We start from the raw sequence: 22292 nt of genomic DNA, 5'->3' as shown, positions 1-22292 counted from the left end.
ACATTCAATTTAGAAAACTTTTGAGAAGTCCTTTGCTTAAGCATTGACCTTTCATTTTCTAAGGGTGCGTCCACACTGTAGAATTAATGCAGTTCAACGCCACTTCAATTGCCATGGCTCAATGCTACGGAACCATGGGAGATAGAGTTTTGCAATGCCTTTAGCCTTCTCTGTCAAAGTCTCATGAAACTACACATCCCATGATCCCATCGTATTGAGCTATGACAGTCAAAGTAGTCTCAAACCGTATTCATTCTACAGTGTAGACGCAGTTAAAGTGGATTCAAACTGCATTCAATCTCTAATTGGTTTGCTTTCTTACCAGTTCGTAAGCTCCCATCTTTTCCACAACTTTGTAGATCTTAAAGAGGTTAACTGTGGGAAAATAAAATAAAAAGCGAATGCATTGAGAGAAGCAATATACGACAAGGCTTTTTTGGTTGCGCATTTAAGTAAATCAGATCTAATTTGCCAAACAGTCACTGCTGAATGTTTTTATGTTGAATGTTTTATATTGTGGAATGATATTTTAAATTGTAAGTCGCTCGGAGCGCTCTGGTGGAGAGCGACTAATTAAGAAATAAAGTGAAGTGAAGTGAAGTTTAGGGCAAGAATGAGCCTTAAAGGGAGCAGTAATTCCACAGAAAATATGCAGAAACAGGTGCAACTTTCTGAAAGTTCATTTAAAGTAACTGCTAGTCTATATTGACAAATAGGCATGCTCAAAGTATCTCCATTTCTAAGCCGAAGAGCCGGCGTTGTCCATAGACACCTCCAAGGTCATGTGGCCTGGAGTGCGTTACCTTCCTGCCAGAGCAGTACCTATTGATCTACTCACATTTGCATGTTTTTGAATTGCTAGGTAGGCAGAAGCTGGGGCTAACAGCGGGCACTTACTCCGCTTCGAACCTGTGACCTTTTGGTCCGCAAGTTCAGCAGCTCAACGCTTTAACACACTGCACCACCGGGGGCTCCTCGGTAGATACAGTAGAGTCTCACTTATCCAACACTCGCTTATCCAACGTTCTGGATTATCCAACGCATTTTTGTAGTCAATGTCTTCAATATATCATGATATTTTGGTGCGAAATTCGTAAATACAGTAATTACTACGTAGCATTACTGCGTATTGAACTACTTTTTCTGCCAGATTTGTTGTATAACATGATGTTTTGGTGCTTAATTTGTAAAATCATAACTTAATTTGATACTTAATAGGCTTCTCCTTAATCCCTTCTTATTATCCAACATATTTGCTTATCCAACGTTCTGCCGGCCCGTTTATGTTGGATAAGTGAGACTCTACTGTAGTATAATCTATATATATAAAAGGGTGATGGCATCAGGGCAGCGGACAAAACAACAAAACTACAGGCCCCCCAACCTCGAAATTTGACAACACAACCCATCATTCATGGCTCTAGGTTGATACAACAAAAAGAAAAGAAAAATAAAGTCCTAATTAGAGGGAGAGGAATAATCGTTTTTATCCAATTGCTGCCAGTTTGAAGGCTAAGCTCCGCCCACTTGGTTTCCTAGCAAACTACTCAGCCCAGGGGACAGGCAGAGTTAGGCCTCACTTAGGCCTCTTCCACAGATTATCAGATTTTAACTGGATTATATGGCAGTGTAGACTCAAGGCCCTTCCACACAGCTATATAACCCATTTAGAATCTTATATTATCTGCTTTGAACTGGATTATTTTGAGTCCACACTGCCATATAATCCACTTCAGTGTGCATACTAAACATAAAGACAACCATACAACAGACATTCAATACCACCACTATCTCAACAATTTTTCACCAACACCACCAGACAACACCACAGCAACACGTGGCCGGGCACAGCTAGTAAGATATATAATAATATAATATTATATGCTGCGTAGTGTACAGAGGATTTTGTTTTCCTTCAAATTGTAGTTCGGACCCCCAACAGTCTTGAAGGACAGCAAACCAGTCCTCGGCTTAAAAGGATTGAGGACCTCTGATTTAGTATACGCCGTCTGCAAACTCACAGGTTGACGTGTCAATCACTTTGCCAAATATACAAGACATGCATTCGGGGACGTACTCTGCTTGAAACCCAAGTGAGGAACTCTCTCGATGGGCGTGTGCCGGTCCTTCATGAACCTGTAGAGATTGACCAAAAAGGTCTGCTCTTCTTCCTTCTCGCTGGACGGCACGGTCTCGTCTCCTGATTCCTCGGCCGGACTCTTCCGCTCGGATTCGGACGCATTTTCCGGCTTAGACGGAGGAGATTCCTGCCGGAGACACAACCCAATCCGATCACCAATTGCATTCTGGAAATCGAACCGCCATCGACGAGCCATGGGCAAACTTTGGCCCTCCAGGTGTTTTGGACTTCAACTCCCACAATTCCTAACAGCCGGTAGGCTGTTAGGAATTGTGGGAGTTGAAGTCCAAAACACCTGGAGGGCCAAAGTTTGCCCATGGCTCGTCTACACTGGAGTCGATTAAATAGATTGGAGTTGCTGTAAGGAAATTTAGTAACGTTGCATACTATGTTGTTAAAGGCTTTTATGGTCGGAATGACTGGGTTGCTGAGAGTTTTCCGGGCTGTATTAGCATGTTCCAGAAGCATTCTCTCCTGACGTTTCGCCCACATCTATGAGGTCTGTTGGAAGCGGTATAAACCCCACTTGTCTAGTTTCCAACACACCTCCCAACCTCCGAGGATGCCTGCCATAGATGTGGGAGAAACATCAGGAGAGAATGCTTCTGGTATACAGCCATACTTCCCAACCTCTGAGGATGCCTGCCACGGATGTGGGAGAAACATCAGGAGAGAATGCTTCTGGTATACAGCCATACTTCCCAACCTCTGAGGATGCCAGCCACGGATGTGAATGAAACGTCAGGAAAGAATGCTTCTGGAATACAGCCATCCCTCCCAACCTCTGAGGATGCCTGCCACAGATGTGGGCGAAACGTCAAGAGAGAATGCTTCTGGAATACAGCCATGTCTCCCAACCTCTGAGGATGGCTGCCATAGATCTGGACGAAACGTCAGGAGAGAATGCTTCTGGAATACAGCCATATCTCCCAACCTCTGAGGATGGCTGCCATAGATGTGGGCGAAACGTCAAGAGAGAATGCTTCTGGAATACAGCCATGTCTCCCAACCTCTGAGGATGCCTGCCACAGATGTGGGAGAAACATCAGGAGAGAATGCTTCTGGTATACAGCCATCCCTCCCAACCTCTGAGGATGCCTGCCACAGATGTGGGCGAAACGTCAAGAGAGAATGCTTCTGGAATACAGCCATGTCTCCCAACCTCTGAGGATGCCTGCCATAGATGTGGGAGAAACATCAGGAGAGAATGCTTCTGGTATACAGCCATCCCTCCCAACCTCTGAGGATGCCTGCCACAGATGTGGGCGAAACGTCAAGAGAGAATGCTTCTGGAATACAGCCATGTCTCCCAACCTCTGAGGATGCCTGCCATAGATGTGGGAGAAACATCAGGAGAGAATGCTTCTGGTATACAGCCATCCCTCCCAACCTCTGAGGATGCCTGCCACAGATGTGGGCGAAACGTCAAGAGAGAATGCTTCTGGAATACAGCCATGTCTCCCAACCTCTGAGGATGCCTGCCGTAGATGTGGGAGAAACATCAGGAGAGAATGCTTCTGGTATACAGCCATCCCTCCCAACCTCTGAGGATGCCTGCCACAGATGTGGGCGAAACGTCAAGAGAGAATGCTTCTGGAATACAGCCATGTCTCCCAACCTCTGAGGATGGCTGCCATAGATCTGGACGAAACGTCAGGAGAGAATGCTTCTGGAATACAGCCATATCTCCCAAACTGAGGATGCCTGCCATAGATGTGGGTGAAACATCAGGAGAGAATGCTTCTGGAATACAGCCATACAGGCCGGAAAACTCTCAGCCACCCAATGTTGTATAATCGGAAAGTATGAAACATGTGAATGGTAATATGAATGTGAAAACAGAATAAAAAATATGTGTACAATTAATAAATATTTGTACAATTAATAATTTATAAATATTTGTACAATTAATAATTAATAAATATTTGTATAATTAATTAATAAATATTTGTATAATTAATTAATAAACTCTCAGCCACCCAATGTTGTATAATCGGAAAGTATGAAACATGTGAATGATGTTATGAATGTGAAAAAATAATAAACAAATATTTGTATAATTAATAAATATTTGTATAATTAATAATTAATAAATATTTGTATAATTAATTAATAAACTCTCAGCCACCCAATGCTGTATAATCAGTAAGTATGAAACATGTGAATGATGTTATGAATGTGAAAAAATAACAAACAAATATTTGTATAATTAATAAATAGCATCTATTTCTGGTTTCTGTCCTGTCGTGGTGAAAGGGGCTTCAAAGCGTTTGCAAAACGAGTGTTTCAACGAAGCAACGGAAAGAAAAATCTGCTTCTTCTGGGACTTAAATCATTAGCTCTTGGAGAAACAGAAAACAGATGGAAACTTGTTTTGGTTGGGAACAGCTGCAAAAGCCTGAGGCCCGGAGCTCGTGACCCGCAAAACCCAAGTCAATTTGCAGAGCATTTGCAAGAGAAATATAGAGAGAGAGAGATGGAAGGAATCATGACGACAAGCGGGCCTTTCCCCCGAGAGAGCGGCAGAAGTTCAGCCAAGCCTCCTGCCAACCTGCAAAGCACATCTGGAGGCTTTTCTTCTCTCTTGGAGAAGAAAAGCGGGGCAAAGCATCCGCTTGGAGAGTCGGAGGTTGAGGATCGAATGCTCATCCTCTGCAGCTCAAAAGAGGTTCTGCATGGGATCCTGGATCTGCTGGTGCACATCTGGATGGAAATGGGGCAGCCGGGCAAAAAACCCTCTTGGCATGTCACAGTTTGCAGGTTCAACGCCCATCGTCTCCAGCAAAAAGGGGATCAGATAGCAATAATAATAATAATACTAATAGTAATAATAACATTTGACTTTGATTGAAGTCAAAAATCAGAAACTCCTCAAAGCACAGCAGACAAAAAACCAGTACAAGAAAACCGCACTACAAACTAGAGCTGACAGCTGGCACAACAAAACATTGGGAATGGGGCAGCCGGGCAAAAGACCCGCTTGGCATGTCACAGTTTGCAGGCTCAACGCCCATCGTCTCCAGGAAAAAGGTGATCAGATCACAATAATAATAATAATAATAATAATAATAATAATAATAATAATAATAACATTTGACTTTGATTGAAGTCAAAAATCAGGAACTCCTCAAAGCACAGCAGACAAAAAACCAGTACAAGAAAACCGCACTACAAACTAGAGCTGACAGCTGGCACAACAAAACATTGCATGGAAAGTTCCTTGACAAAATTGAAGGAAAAGCTGATAAGGAGAAGACCTGGCTCTGGCTCACGAATGGGACCCTGAAGAAGGAGACAGAAGGCCTGGTCCTTGCAGCCCAGGAGCAAGACATCAGGACAAAGGCAATTCAGGCCAAGATGGAAAAATCAGCTGATGACCCAAAATGCAGATTGTTCAAGGAAGCTGATGAAACCATGGATCATATCCTCAGCTTCTGTAAGAAAATCGCACAGACAGACTACAAACAGAGGCACAACTATGTGGCCCAAAGGATTCATTGGAACTTATGCCTCAAGTACCTCCTCCCAGCAGTAAAGAACTGGTGGGATCACAAACCTGCAAAAGTATTGGAAAATGAGCACGCAAAGATACTGTGGGACTTCCGAATCCAGACTGACAAAGTTCTGGGACACAACACACCAGACATCACAGTTGTGGAAAAGAAAAAGGTTTGGATCATTGATGTCGCCATCCCAAGGGACAGTCGCATTGACGAAAAACAACAGGAAAAACTCAGCCGCTATCAGGACCTCAAGACTGAACTTCAAAGACTCTGGCAGAAACCTGCTTTGGGTGTTGAAGGGTTTGGGCTGAAGGCCCACCTTCTCCGGCTGAAAAAGGGATCAGATAGAAAGGTTTTGGAGAAAGAATTCCAGGTCTGCTGGAGCACATTGGGATGGAAAACGGATAGTGGTGGTGTGTTGAAGGTGGCTCTGGATTCAATGCCTGCTTTTCTCCAGCAAAAACAAAGAAGAAAAGAAATTGGATAGCAAGCTTTGGGAGAAAGGAGTTTCTGCAAGGGAGATATAGGGCCGGGATGTGGCTCAGGTGGTTAGTAGCCAGCTGCAATAAATCACTACTATGTCATGGGATTAAAGCCCGGGTCGGATTGAGCTCCCGACCATTAATAGCCAAGCTCGCTGTTGACTTAAGCAGCTTGAAAGACAGTTGCATCTGTCAAGTAGGAAATTTAGGTACCGCTTTATGCGGGGAGGTTAATTTAACTAATTTACGGCACCATTAAAAAAAACTTCCTATACCCTATATCCTGAAACCCTTCCCTCCCCTGATATTCCCTTAAAATTTAGAATTTAGAAATTTAGAACCCATTTACCACTTCCTGTTAATCCCTTCCCACCCACAGATTGTATTCCCCCCCCTTTTATGTAACACGAATGAAAATTGAATAAAAATTAAATTTTTAAAAAACTTCCAGCAGTGTGCAGAAGAATGAGGAAGTACTGCCATCAAGGACTCGGTGTCACAAATGGATGGTGAAGCAGCATTTCACCCTGTGGCCAGAATCGACAATATCCTCATGAAGCTGGAAAATGCTAAATTGCCTCTGTGTCTGTCTATATATGTCATATGTCTAATGGCATTGAATGTTTGCCATATATATGTGCATTGTGATCTGCCCTGAGTCCCCTTCGGGTGAGAAACATTAATTGAGGCATCAGTCGGTTAAATGTTTTTGAATATTTACATCAAGCTCAAATTTAAGATAAGACTGTCCAACTCTGATCAAATCCTTATTCTCATCTTCTTCAATGTAAATGCCCTTATGTATCCTTTTAATAATAACAGAGTAAAATAATACATGTAATAATAATGATAATAAATACAGGAAAATAATACACCTAATAATAAATAGAGTAAAATGATAAATGCAATCATAATAGTAATAATAAGATCAGAGTGAAATAAATTAATGTATTAATACAGTAGAGTCCAACAATCGCTTATCCGATGTTCTGGATTATCCAACGCATTTTTGTAGTCAATGTTTTTAATACATTGTGATATTTTGGTGCAAAATTCGTAAATACAGTAATTACTACATAGCATTACTACGTATTGAACTACATACTTTTTCTGACAAATTTGTTGTATAACATGATGTTTTGGTGCTTAATTTGTAAAATCATAACCTAATTTTATGTTTAATAGGCTTTCCATAATCCCTCCTTATTATCCAACATACTCGCTAATGCAACGTTCTGCCGGCCTGTTTACATTGGATAAGTGAGACTCTACTGTAATAAGATCAGAGTGAAATAATAAATGTATTAATACAGTAGAGTCTCACTTATCCAACACTCGCTTATCCAACGTTCTGGATTATCCAACGCATTTTTGCAGTCAATGTTTTCAATACATCGTGATATTTTGGTGCAAAATTCATAAATACAGTAATTACTACATAGCATTACTATGCATTGAACTACTTTTTCTGTCAAATTTATTGTATAACATAATGTTTTGGTGCTTAATTTGTAAAATCATAACCTAATTTGATGTTTAATAGGCTTTTCATTAATCTCTCCTTATTATCCAACATATTTGCTTATCCAACGTTCTGCCGGCCCATTTACGTTGGATAGGCGAGACTCTAGTGTAATAATAAATATAGAGTAAAATAAATGTAATAGTAGCAACAATAACAGAGAAAAATAATGAATGTAATATGTAATAATAAAAATAGAGTAAAATAAATGTAATACAGTAGAGTCTCATTTATCCAAGCTAAACAGGCCGGCAGAAGCTTGGATAAGCAAATATCTTAGATTATAAGGACGGATTAAGAAAAAACCTATTAAACATCAAATTAGGTTATGATTTTACAAATTAAGCACCAAAACTTCATGTTATACAACACATTTGAAAGAAAAAGTAGTTCAATACGCAGTAATGTTATGTTGTAATTACGGTATTTACGAATTTAGCACCAAAATATCATGATATAGTGAAAACATTGACTACAAAAATGGCTTGGATTATCCAGAGGCTTGGATAAGCGAGGCTTGGATAAGTGAGACTCTACTGTAGTAGCAACAATAATAGAGAAAAATAATAGATGTAATAATACCAATAATAATAGAGAAAAATAATAAATGTAATAATACCAATAATAATAGAGAAAAATAATAAATGTACCATATATTCTCGAGTATAAGCTGACCCAAATATAAGCCAACCAGGACCCTCACCCGAGTATAAGCCGAGGGGGGCTTTTTCAGTCTTAAAAAAAGAGCTGAAAAACTAGGCTTATACTCGAGTATATACAGTAATTATCTTCTCTCTTGGAAACGGAGAGCGGGGCAAACCATAGAATCATAGGATCCTGGAGTTGGATCAGACCTGGCGGGCCATCCAGTCCAACCCCATTTTCATCTCCAAAAATTGCAACGGCTCAATCCGCTCCGGCGCCTTTTTGTGGTCAGAATCCATTTACAATCTCCGAAACGTAACCAGCTTGTCGGTCTTCGAACAAGAGGAAAAGGAGGGAGAGATGTGTAGCGCATGATGCTGGAATCCGGGCGGGTGGCCAACTTGGTCAGAGTGCCGGAGAAGATGTGTGAGAACACAAGAGGCTGTTTCCAGGAAAACAGAACGGCACACATTCTCCCTCCCTCCACTCGCTTGCTTTTGCTAAAAAAAATCATTTCGGGTTTGTTTGTTCTAAATTTTCCGGAGTTATAAAACACGTTGCTATTTTTGGTCAAGGCAGCTGCTCCGCTCCCAGCGTATCTCGCCGCTTTCCATTCTTTCCCTTTTCCCTCGGCCTGGGTTCATGATCGCCGTGTTATTTTAGCTGCGGTGCTATTTATGGGTCCGGACTATTTATTATTTTCTCCCTCTTTGCCAAACCGGCAAAGGCTGCCAAGTTGACCAAGGTTTTGATCTAGGATTTCAAGGTATTATAATTATTATTATTGACAAAAAGGCATAGTATGACACAGCAAACAAGATAGATATGCTGGATTTCGTATCACAAAATCACAAGTCGAACACTTCCCAAGTGTCTAGGACTGTGTGATGTATTTTCGGATGATGCGCGCAGATCCCAGTCGGGTGGCCTTTTGCAGTTGGCAGATCGTAATTTTGTCAATGTCTATTGTTTCCAAATGCCGGCTGAGATCTTTTGGCACGGCACCCAGTGTGCCCATCACCACCGGTACCACCTGTCCTGGTTTCTGCCAGAGTCTTTGCAGTTCAATCTTGAGGTCCTGATAGCGGCTGAGTTTTTCCTGTTGTTTTTCGTCAATGCGACTGTCACCTGGGATGGCATAAGTTCCAATGAATCATTTGGGCCACATAGTTGTGCCTCTGTTTGTAGTCTGTCTGTGCAATTTTCTTACGGCAGCTGAGGATATGATAAATGGTTTTGTCGGTTTCCTTGCACAGTCTGCATTTTGGGTCATCAGCTGATTTTTCGATCTTGGCCTGAATTGCCTTTGTCCTGATGGCTTGCTCCTGGGCTGCAAGGATCAGGCCTTCTGTCTCCTTCTTCAGGGTCCCATTCGTGAGCCAGAGCCAGGTCTTCTCCTTATCAGCTTTTCCTTCAATTTTGTCAAGGAACTTTCCATGCAGTGTTTTGTTGTGCCAGCTATCAGCTCTAGTTTGTAGTGCGGTTTTCTTGTCAGCTCTAGTTTGTAGTGCGGTTTTCTTGTACTGATTCTTTGTCTGCTGTGCTTTGAGGAGTTTCTGATTTTTGACTTCAATCAAAGCAGTTTCTTCACTTTGCTTGACATATTCTGCCAGGGCATGTTTTTCTTCTTTGACTGCTTGTTTTACTTGCAAGAGTCCTCTGCCCCCTGATCTTCTAGGCAGATATAGCCGGTCAACATCACTGCGAGGGTGCAGTGAATGATGAATGGTCATGAGTTTTCTTGTTTTTCTGTCCAAATTGTCCAGTTCCACTTGTGTCCAGTTTATGATGCCAGCAGTATATCTTATGACAGGTATGGCCCAGGTGTTTATGGCCTTGATGGTGTTGCCTCCATTGAGCTTGCTTTTGAGAATTTTCTGACCCTTTGTGTGTATTCTTTGCTGACCACAGTTTTCACATGTTCATGCTTGATGTTGTCCAGCTGTAATATGCCCAGATATTTGTAGGCCTCTGGTTGGTGACACTTTATTGTTTGGCCATTAGGCATATTTATGTCCTCACTTTCAATGATTTTTCCCTTCTTCAATGCCACTGTCGAACATTTGTCCAAGCCAAACTCCATGCTGATATCAGTACTAAAAATTCGGACAGTGTTGGTCAGAGACTGGATTTCAGTTTCCGTTTTCCCATACAGCTTCAGGTCATCCATGTACATCAGATGCGAGATTTTGTGAGAATTCTTAGATGTAATAATAGATTATTATTATTATTATTATCATTATCATTTAATAGCAGAATGGGGTTGGACTAGATGGCCTTTGGGGTCCCGTAATACTTTTCCCATTATGGAATATTTGAGCTTAAAGAGCTTAAATGACACATATAGCAGCTTATTTTGCTCCAATTCTGTGCCATTCATTGGTTGCCAATTCTTTGTGGGAGGAAAGAAGAGAGCGAGAGAGGATTTCCCCTGTTTCTACCTGTTTCCCAGGCGCGAGAGCCATTTCTTGTCAGCCGTGACTTTCATTTCAAAAGTTCACACAAGTTTGTCCTCAACAACAGAACACTTGCATTTTCAGTTTCTTTCTCTTTGGAAATTGCCAACGTTTCCCTCCCTTTTATTTAACTCATGGAATCAAAATAAACTTGCTGCTTGAGACCACTTGAAAAGCCAAAATTACTGGGAGAAAATCTAACAGTCTGATAATTTTTCGAGAAAGCAGTATTCGGCCACAGTCCTGACTTCCCATTATGCATATGGACTTGTATTTCCATATATTTCCATATTCCATTCCACAGCAGCATTGAGACAATGGGGTTTACGGGGTCCGAAAGAGGAGGAAAAATAAAAGCCTCATTTGCACATGTCCAAAAATCCAGATTCCATGCATGCTTGGCAGGATTATCCGGAATGGCCGATTGGCAACAAGCCTCCCAGGTCCTAGGGCCGGACTCTCTCTTTGCAAAACTTTCTTTGCAAAGTTTTCCCATCTATTATGATAATAATAATAATAAGTGTTGCTTTTAAGGATCTTGGTCAAGAGAGAAAACAGGGTAGAAGGAATAATAGGAATAATAATAATAATAATGTATTATTTTTAAGGGTCTTGATAAAAGAAAACACAGGGTAGAAATAATAATAATAATAATAATAATAATAATAATAATAATAATAATAATAATGTATTGCTTTTAAGGATCTTGGTCAAGAGAGAAAACAGGGTAGAAGGGACAGGAATAATAGTAATAATGATGATGATGATTATGATGTATTACATTTAAGGGTCTTAATAAAAGAAAAAACAGGGTAGAAATAATAATGATGATGATGATGATGATGATGATGTATTGCTTTTAAGGATCTTGGTCAAGAGAGAAAACAGGGTAGAAGGGATAGGAATTGTAATAATGATGATGATGATGATAATGTATTACATTTAAGGGTCTTAATAAAAGAGAAAACAGGGTAGAAATAATAATAATTATTATTATCATTATTATTATGTATTGCTTTTAAGGGTCTTGATTGAGAGAGAAAACAGGGGAGACAAAATAATAATAATAACAATAACAATAACAACAACACATTGTTTTTAAGAGTCTTGATAAAAGAAAAAACAAGGTAGAAATATTATTATTATTATTATTATTTCTACCCTGTTTTCTCTTATCAAGACCCTTAAAAGCAATATATTGTTGTTGTTGTTGTTGACAAAGACATAGTAATCCAGCATATATATCTCGTTTGCTGTGTCATACTATGTCTGTGTCAATAATAATAATAACACATTGCTTTTAAGAGTCTTGATAAAAGAAAAAACAGGGTAGAAATAATAATAATATCATTATTATTATTATTTCTACCCTGTTTTCTCTTATCAAGAGCATTAAACGCAATACATCATCATCATCATTATTATTATTATTGACACAAAGACATAGTAATCCAGCATATATATCTCATTTGCTGTGTCATACTATGTCTTTGTGTCAACAACAACAACAATAACAACACATTGCTTCTAAATGTCTTGATAAAAGAGAAAACAGGGTAGAAGAAAAATAACAACAACAACAACAACAACAACAACAACAACAACAACAACAACAACAACGTATTGCTTTTAAGGGTCTTGATCAAGAGAAAAAACAGGAGGCGAAATAATAATAATAATAATAATAATAATAATAATAATAATAATAGAAGAAGAACATGCCCTGGCAGAATATGTCAAGCAAAGTGAAGAACCTGCTTTGATTGAAGTCAAAAATCAGAAACTCCTCAAAGCACAGCAGACAAAAAACCAGTACAAGAAAACTGCACTACAAACTAGAGCTGACAGCTGGCACAACAAAACACTGCATGGAAAGGTTCTTGACAAAATTGAAGGAAAAGCTGATTAGGAGAAGACCTGGCTCTGGCTCACGAATGGGACCTGAAGAAGGAGACAGAAGGCCTGATCCTTGCAGCCCAGGAGCAAGCCATCAGGACAAAGGCAATTCAGGCCAAGATCGAAAAATCAGCTGATGACCCAAAATGCAGACTGTGCAAGGAAACCGACGAAACCATTGATCATATCCTCGGCTGCTGTAAGAAAATCGCACAGACAGACTACAAACAGAGGCACGACTATGTGGCCCAAATGATTCATTGGAACTTATGCCTCAAGTACCACCTCCCTGCAGTAAAGAACTGGTGGGATCACAAACCTGCAAAAGTATTGGAAAATGAACATGCAAAGATACTGTGGGACTTCCGAATCCAGACTGACAAAGTTCTGGAACACAACACACCAGACATCACAGTTGTGGAAAAGAACAAGGTTTGGATCATTGATGTTGCCATACCAGGTGACAGTCGCATTGATGAAAAACAACAGGAAAAACTCAGCCGCTATCAGGACCTCAAGATTGAACTTCAAAGACTCTGGCAGAAACCAGTACAGGTGGTCCCGGTGGTGATGGGCACACTGGGTGCTGTGCCAAAAGATCTCAGCCGGCATTTGGAAACAATAGACATTGACAAAATCACCATCTGCCAACTGCAAAAGGCCACCCTACTGGGATCTGCACACATCATCAGAAAATACATCACACAGTCCTAGACACTTGGGAAGTGTTCGACTTGTGGTTTTGCGAAACGAAATCCAGCATATCTATCTTGTTTGCTGTGTCATACAACGTCGTTGTGTTGATAATAATAATAATAATAATAATAATAATAATAATAATAATAATGCTTTTAAGGGTCTTGATCAAGAGAGGAAAGAAGGGTACAGATGATTATGGTGATGGTAGCCTGGAAATGCCACCAGAGGTGATACAGGCTGCGTCTACACTGTAAAATGAATGCAGTGTGACACCACTTTAACCACGATCGCTCAGAGCAATGGAATCTTGTTAGCTTTGGTTTAACAAGGTCTTGAGTCACAGAGTCCTGGTGCTCCAGCAAACTACAACTCCCGGGATCCCAAAGCATTGAGCTCCGGCAATTAAAGTGGTGTCAAACTGGATTCTATTCTACAGTGTAGTTGCCATGAAGGTCAGCATCTCTCCTGCAACGTCTTAGCCATTGCATGACAGCATTGTTCTTACTTCACTCACTGCATCTCCCAGCGTTCCCGAAATGTTTTGCTGCTCCTCTGACGTGCACGGGCTTCCGGCTGCAACGTCTTCTTCCGGACTTGGATCTAGAACCGTAGGGTTCTCCTCCTCCATCGTAGGAACGGGCTTCTTTTTCCGCTTGCCTTTAAAGCTGGGAGCTGCATTCAGGGGGGAAAAGAGGAAAAACTATTAGAGGAAAGACAATGGGAAGGAAGCCATGCCATCTCAGATATGGTCTTGCAATTAATTCCATTTTAATTCTGGATGGTATTGCATAGATAATATTACCGTATATACTCGAGTATAAGCCGACTCGAATATAAGCCAAGGCACCTAATTTTACCACAAAAAAACTGGGAAAACATTGACTCCAGTATAAGCCGAGAGCGGTAAATTTCAGAAATAAAAATAGATACCAATAAAATTAATTAATTTTAACATTAATTGAAGCATCAGTAGGTTAAACGTTTTTGAATATTTACATAAAGCTCAAATTTAAGATAAGACTGTCCAACTCTGATCAAATCATGATTCTCATCTTCTTCAATGTAAATGTGCTTATGTATCCTTTTAATAATAATAGAGGAAAATAATACATATAATAATAATAATAATAATCATCATCATCATCATCTATATAAAAGGGTAATGAAATTTCGGCCTAGGACAAAACAACAAAACTACACATCCCAGAAATACTAAACTTGGCAGCACAACCCCTCATCCATGCCTCTACATTCATACAACAAAAAGAAAAGAAAAATAAAGTCCTAATTAGAGGGAGAGGAATAATTGTTTTTATCCAATTGCTGCCAGTTAGAAGGCTAAGCTCTGCCCACTTGGTCTCCTAGTAACCCACTCAGCCCAGGGGACAGGCAGAGTTAGGCCTCACTTAGGCCTCTTCCACACTGCCTATAAAATACAGATTATCTTATTTGAACTGGATTAGATGGCAGTGTAGACTCAAGGCCCTTCCACACAGCTATTTAACCCATTTATAATGGACTTAATGTCAGGAGAAAACCTTTACCCTTTACCTTAACTACGACCAATTTTTCAATACTTTATTTCCCATACCACCATACTTTGCCACAGCAACGCGTGGCCGGGCACAGCTAGTAATAAATACAGGAAAATAATACAAGTAATAATAAATATAGTAGAATAATAAATGTAATAATAATAATAATAATATCAGAGAGAAATAATAAATGTATTAATAATAATAAAAATTGAGTAAAATAAATGTGATAGTAGCAACAATAATAGAGAAAAATAATAAATGTAATAATATCAATAATAACAGAGGAAAATAATGAATGTAATAATATCAATAATAATAGAGAAAAATAATAAATGTACCATATATTCTCAAGTATAAGCTGACCCAAATACAAGCCAACCAGGACCCTCACCCGAGTATAAGCTGAGGGGGCTTTTTCAGTCTTAAAAAAAGGGCTGAAAAACTAGGCTTATACTCAAGTATATACAGTAATTAAAATATTAAACAATCATCTAAGGCGTTAAAAGGTCCAATAAAGGACAACAATCTGGGCGACAGTCACACTGATGAAGGGAGTGTCTATTACAGAATAGAACATACATCAAATAGAGACAACAAGCAGGGATGATAAATCTGAACAAAAATGCACAACAATCCAATAATAATAATTCTAATAATAATATCTCGGTTTCCTAAGACCTACAGAGATACTCGCAGGAACACCTCAGCAAGCAAGAGTCCAAAAGTGGCAGGCTAAAAACCTGGAAACTCAATCAGTGGCTGAGACCAGATGAGAAACCTGCCTCTTGACACAATCAATCAATCAATCAATCGATGCAGCCTAGAACTGCACTGGCTTTTGGAGAGATCTCACTGGTTTTCCTCGAAGAGAGGCCTTCATTGCAATGCTGAGCTTTTGCTGTTCAATTCGGAGAATGTCAGATTTGCACAGGAGGCAAAAGGGAGTTTCCCCTTTCGGTTTCGAAGCGGTTTCCGGAACGGTGTGAACCTCGTCCCCAGAACCACATCCTTCCCTCCCAGACGATGCTCAGCCAACGTCAAAAAAAGGCATGGAGCGTTGAGTCCGTGGATACCGAGTCCGTGGATACCGAGTCTCGGCTTGAACCTGAAAAGCCACCCCGAAATTCCCGTTTTTACCGCGTCCGTTTCAAAAGAGAAACCCATGTGCAAATTTAGTCCGTTTTTAAATCTCACTCAGTGCCTCAACGTTGTTTCTTGGCAGGTGCCGGGTACGAAAGTCTCTGCGGACAACCGTCAACTGCCAAGAAACGAACCTTAAACGTCATTGAAAATACTATTGATTTAATTATTAAGCAGATTTCTATGCCGCCTTTCCCAAAGAGGTTCACATCTTATTTAAAAATATACAGACCAATAGTTACAAACCATAACCAAACAATCATTGGAGGTTCAATCATTCCGTATTACAGTAGAGTCTCACTTATCCAACATAAACGGGCCGGCAGAATGTTGGATAAGCGAATATGTTGGATAATGAGGAGGGATTAAGGAAAAGCCTATTAAACATCAAATTAGGTTATGATTTTACAAATTAAGCACCAACACATCATGTTATACAACAAATCTGGCAGAAAAAGTAGTTCAAAACGCAGTAATGCTATGTAGTAATTACTGTATTTATGAATTTAGCACCAAAATATCACGATGTATTGAAAACATTGACTACAAAAATGCGTTGGATAATCCAGAACGTTGGATAAGCGAGTGTTGGATAAGTGAGACTCTACTGTATATACATTAAAAGTTAAAATCAGTCTAACATTTCCCATTCTACTGTGCGAGCATGGCAAAACTGGCCTTTTGTGGAATTAATCCCCTGGCTGTGTCTACACTGTAGAATTAACGCAGTTTGATACCACTTTAATTTCCATGCTATGGAATTCTAGGAGATGTCGCTTTAAAAGGATCTTCTCAGCGATTAAAACTAAAAGCTGCTGACCGGAGGGCTAGGAGTTCAAAGTGGCAAGTCAGGGTGAGTTCCCAATGTCAGCCCTAGCTTCTGCCGATCTAGCAGTTTGAAAGAATGCAATGCGAGTAGATCAATAGATACCACCTCGGTGGGAAGGTAAAAGAGCACCCCATGCAGACATGGAATATAAAAGTGTATTATTGTTATTACTAAAGTAATAACATTATTAGTGTAGTATTATTACTAATAAAGGCCATTAACGCTAATCAAGGTGATTAATTACAACATTCACACTGGCCTCCAACAGAAAAGAGTTATTTTTCCCACCCTGGATTTTCCACAGATATATAAACCTCACTTGCTTAGTTTTCCAATGTACCTTACAACCTTATATTTATTATTACAGTAGAGTCTCACTTATCCAACGTTCTGGATTATCCAACGCATTTTTGTAGTCAATGTTTTCAATACATCGTGATATTTTGGTGCTAAATTCGTAAATACAGTAATTACTACATACCATTACTGCGTATTGAACTACTTTTTCTGTCAACTTTGTTGTATAACATGATGTTTTGGTGCTTAATTTGTAAAAACATAACTTAATTTGATGTTTAATCCCTCCTTATTATCCAACATATTCCCTTATCCAACATTCTGCCGGCCCGTTTATGTTGCATAAGTAAGACTCTACTGTATATTATTGTATTATATTATTTTTATATAATAATAATAATAATAATAATAATAATAATAATAATAATAATAACGGACTTTGTCAAAGGCTTTCATGGCTGGAATCACTGCATTGCTGTGAGTTTTTCGGACACTATGGCCATGTCCAGAAGCATTCTCTCCTGATGTTTCACCCACACCTAAGGCAGACATGCCTGCCATTATACAGGAAAAACATCAGGAGAGAATGCTTCAGGAACATGGCCAACAACCCATTAATAAAGAGAGCTTGGGCCTCACTAAAACTACAGCTTCCAGGACCCCATCACAGCAGTTAAAACGGATTCAAAGCGCATTAATTCTACAGTGTAGATGCACCTCTGGGTGTCTTCTAGATGTGTCGGACTCGTCATCATAAAACATCAGAAAATTCTAGATCAGGATCCCATAGCATTAAGTCACAGCAGTTAAAGTGGATTCAAAGCGCATTAATTCTACAGTGTAGATGCACTGCTTGGTGTCTTCTAGATGTGTCAGACTCGTCATCAGAAAACGTCAGAAAATTCTAGATCTTGAGATCCCAATTACTTTTGGAAATTGTCACTCCCAGTATCCTCAATCCAGCCAGGCTCTCATAGCATTAAAGCGGTGCCAAAGTGCATTAATTCTGCAAACAAACAAGCAAACAAACAAGCAACTTGGCACTGAGCTTAACGCCGCGGTGCCAAGTTGGGAGCTTTTGAAATGGACGTTCTATTTTGCAAAGGTAGGAACGGGATCCGAACGTGGAACCGTTCCCAGCAACACCGACTCCCAGCTCATGTTTGCTGGCCCAGCATAGCTGTCGTCCAAATTTTGTGAATTTGTGCAAAAACACTCCACAGGGAGGTAGAAGAAAAGGAGAGGAAAAAAGGGGCATTTTCTAAAGAAAGTCCATTCCCGGTTTATTGCTTGCCGCAGCCATGAGATCATGGCTCGAACGGCGGCCAAAACAAGTCCGGCTTCTGAGCAGATTATTACTGGACATGATGACAACGTTGGGAAACAAAAGAAGGAGGGAGAGAAGAACTGGGAAAGAACGGCATTCATCCTCCCTTGCTTTCCAAAGGCCGATGGGTGGATCCAAAGAGGCAGGAAAGAAGGAAAAGGAAAACCTCTCCAGGCGCGTTACAGGTGGATCCTTGTTTGGGAAGAGTAACAAATTCCCAATATACAGCATTGCAGACAGAACTCTGGAAGAGAAGTTAAAGACTTTGGCATGCCATCCAGTTTCTGAATCCACATTATCCAATATGTACTGGATTATATTTTATTTATTACTAGCTTGAGGACCCGGTGGTGCCCGGGCATTGTTTGTTTTGGGATGTTAGGTAAAAGGCGAAAGATTTGTACGATCTGAAGAGACTGGACATTCTGACAGAAAGAATTAAATTAGGACATAAAATAACAGACTGGTCAAGAGTCAAGGGCTTCCTAGAGAAGCAACGAACACCATTAATTATAGAATTAATATGCAAAGTCAGTAAGATAATGATACTTATAAACATAAAAGAAAGAAGGCGGGAACTATATAAGATGGATATGAAACATGCCTGAAAGGAATGAATTGGAAGGCAAATACTTTTTTTTCAAATATATATTTTTCTATTTCTTTTTTTGCCTCTCCTAAAAAAAATTCTTCTTTTTTACCTTTCTCCTTTTTTTTCCTCGTTCTATCTTTCCTATAACCACCATTGTTCTCACTCTTTCTATGTACAGAAACACTTAATAAAAGCATTATAAAAAAAAAAAAGTTAGGTAATATCACTTGAGTTTGGTCCAGATCCATCGTTGGCTAGGTTCAGTGTTGTCTAAGGGTGAACTACAACTCCCAGATTCCCACAGCAATCACCCCCAAACCCTGACAATATTCGCAGTTGATCATGTTGGGTCTGTATGTCAAGTTTGGTCCAGATCCATCATCACGTGGGTTCGGGGCTCTCTGGATAAAGGTGAACTACAACTCCCAAAATCAAGGTCCATTCCCACTAAACCCTGCAGTATGTTCAGTTAGCGATGGGGCTTTTCTGTGTCAAGTTTGGTCCCAGGCCATTGTGGGTGGAGGTCACAGTTTCTCTGGATGTAGGTGAACTATAACTCCCGAAATCAAGGTCCATGCCCACTAAACCCTGCAATATGTTCAGTTGCTCATGGGGTTTCTCTGTGCCAAGTTTGGTCCCAGTCCATTGTCAGGGTCACAGTATCAGTGAAGGTACTGCAAGTCCCATCATCCATGGCAAGTTTGGTCCAGATCCATCGTTGGTTGGGTTCACAGTGCGCTCTGGATGTAGGTCAAGTACAACTCTTGTAAATCATGGTGAATTCTCCCCAAACCTCTTGTTCAGGTGCTGATCAATTCCTCCGTTAACTCTGTTGTCGCACCTCAGGTTAGCTTCACCTTGCTAAAGACAACAGGTTGCACACAGACCGTAGTCTTTTGTAGTTTATTAGGGAATAAGGAAAAGATAGTTCATAAAAGGCAAAAGTTCAGCTCCAAAAGATAGTTACAAAAGCAAGGCTGTAAGAACAAATCCATGGAAACATTAGGCATGAAACAAGGTCCTTAAAATGAAGCCAAAGTCCCAGAAACGAGGATACATCCAGGCTATAAGATAATACAGGGAAGCAGACTTGGTTCTTGATTCAAGCGAGGAAGATTTCCCTCTAAGGAGACTGTTTTAATAGCACACCATGAAGGCATTTCTTTGCCCTTTGTCCTCCCTCTTATTTGCTATTCTGAGGCTTCAATCAACCCCCGAAATTCCAAATGACTAGCCCGATCTGTTATCAGGCTGGGAGCTGCTCTCCCTTTCTGCTTCGTGCACCTGAAAACCATCATCAGTAACAACATCATTTCTTCCCGTGGGAAAGCCTCCCTGCTCATCTCTCAAAGCAGGAACACTCTGCACCTGAATCCTATAATTCCCATCAGCGTTATCTTGAAACTCATCCTGAACCTGAATCCCATCATCTGGAAACTGCATCCCAGAATCCTCATCAGAGTCACACAAAGGCTGAGTCACAACATGTGTGCCATAGACGACAAAGTCCCACAAAAGCACATAAAAGAACGTCCTTAATGTGCATCGGTACTCTGTGGTTTTTTTAATTTTTATTACATTCCAACAATTAACAAAATTTAAGCGATGCATGTCTTATTTCAATATACATAATACCAAAAGTAAGTAATGCTTAAATATTTTAAAAGATCCTTTGGAATGTAACACCCAACCCCCTCCCCTCCGCAGTTTGTCTGCTAGCAAACTGTCTGCCGCAGTTTGAAGCTAGCTTCGAATGCATGAAATGGTATTTGTAGATGGGGCCTTTCAGCCTTAGAAGTAGTTAAATGTAATTCTGCCACGAAGACAATTTGATAAGTTCATCGTAGAGATGCCATAAGTCAGAAATGACATGCAGGCACACAGCAACCACACTTGTGGCTTTCTGGTTCTGCGTTTTATAAATGATATCCTCCTACATTTGGTCATCTACACTGTTTTGCTTTTATACCAAACTCATTTGTAAAAATGTAATGTGTTGCAAGAAGTATTTGAAATGAAGCAGCAGAATATGTTTGGAACAGAAAATCACATGTTAGAATGCCTCCCATTATGTTGTTAGAAATCAATTGTTATGCATGGCATGAAATACCTGGTTTTTCTCTATTCAGACCTAAATAAACATTCTGAAACACTTAAAAAAACACATGTGTGCCATAGGAAAGGGTAGGAAAGGGCTAAGGGAGAGGCAGTGGGCGGGGTCATGCAAATTAAGAGACCCTGGGATGTCCAGTCTGGAGGAAAAACAGAACATCTGCGGTGACCTGATGAAAGCCTTCACTTGGGTGGGGGCAGAATTCCTATCGGCTGTTGGGAATGGTGGGAGTTGGAGTCCAAAACACTCGGAGGGCCGAAGTTTGCCCGTGCCTGGTGTGGAAGCATGCACTCTTTGTGTCGGGTTGCAATGCTTTTTTGCTTATTTGTTCCAAAGAGGTGCATTAAAGCAGGGCAGTGGGTGGAAACCATCTGCAGCAGATGGACGGAGAAATAATTGGGTTGAGGTCAGCACATTCCTGGCTCCTTCCCCCTCCAAACCCATGCGCCCGTCCCTGAAACAATGGCCACCTTTGAGGCCACAGCCTTGCCACAGAGAGCCAGACCCACAAGCAGCTGTTTTGCACAACAACGGGGCTGCAAAGTGTGTGCGAGGGCGATTCGAACGCTCCTCTTGCAAGAACAGGTGCTGCAAGGCCTGTGCCAGAGATCCAGAGCCGTTCCCGATGGCACTGAATATAACTATAATGCCAGAGTTAACACTATGTAGCATCAGTTCACAATTGCTGGTGGCTTGTGAACAGGTTGTGAAACAGTGAGCTTTTTGCTTTTGCTTTTTGGTGTATTTCTTTGCCAAGTACTTTGCATTTTTATATCGCCACTTGTTCAGATTTTTTTTTCTTTTTTATTTAAATATGGACATTTTAGCTTTGTTTTTGATTTTTGGTTTTCTCTCTCTCCCTTTTTGATCCTTTTAAAATCTCAGTTTTCCCACTTTCTATACAATCAAATGTTCTCACTCTTTCAATGTTAATTTACTCTATCTTATAAGGTAAAACTTCAATAAAAAAAAATAAATGCTGAAAAAAAAACAAAAAAAACACTATGTAGCATCATTTTTGTTCCTGGCTTATAAATATCATTTCCGAACTGGTCCTATCATTTAATAAGTTGATTAAACTGCAAAATTTTTGTTTTTGCAGGACATCCTCCT

The 22292-nt window shown here is 40.2% G+C and overlaps 1 protein-coding gene across 2 annotated transcripts in view; it reads right to left on the bottom strand.

Annotated features, from left to right (window-relative positions):
- arid5a (AT-rich interaction domain 5A) overlaps nt 1-22292 on the bottom strand; it is a 41085-nt gene that overhangs the window by 10680 nt on the left and 8113 nt on the right. The window contains exons 2-4 of one of the 2 annotated variants that reach the window (XM_062961063.1): nt 13849-14015; nt 2078-2267; nt 323-375 (exon numbers count right to left, since the gene is read on the bottom strand). In XM_062961063.1, the coding sequence (XP_062817133.1) occupies nt 323-375; nt 2078-2267; nt 13849-14015 (410 nt within the window). The remainder of the gene's footprint in view (nt 1-322; nt 376-2077; nt 2268-13848; nt 14016-22292) is intronic. The other variant, XM_062961064.1, reaches the window with a different exon arrangement.

This window comes from Anolis carolinensis, unplaced genomic scaffold (genome assembly GCF_035594765.1).
Source record: "Anolis carolinensis isolate JA03-04 unplaced genomic scaffold, rAnoCar3.1.pri scaffold_8, whole genome shotgun sequence".
Classification (NCBI taxonomy): Eukaryota; Metazoa; Chordata; class Lepidosauria; order Squamata; family Dactyloidae; genus Anolis; species Anolis carolinensis.
This window is presented reverse-complemented; position numbering and strand designations above follow the sequence as displayed.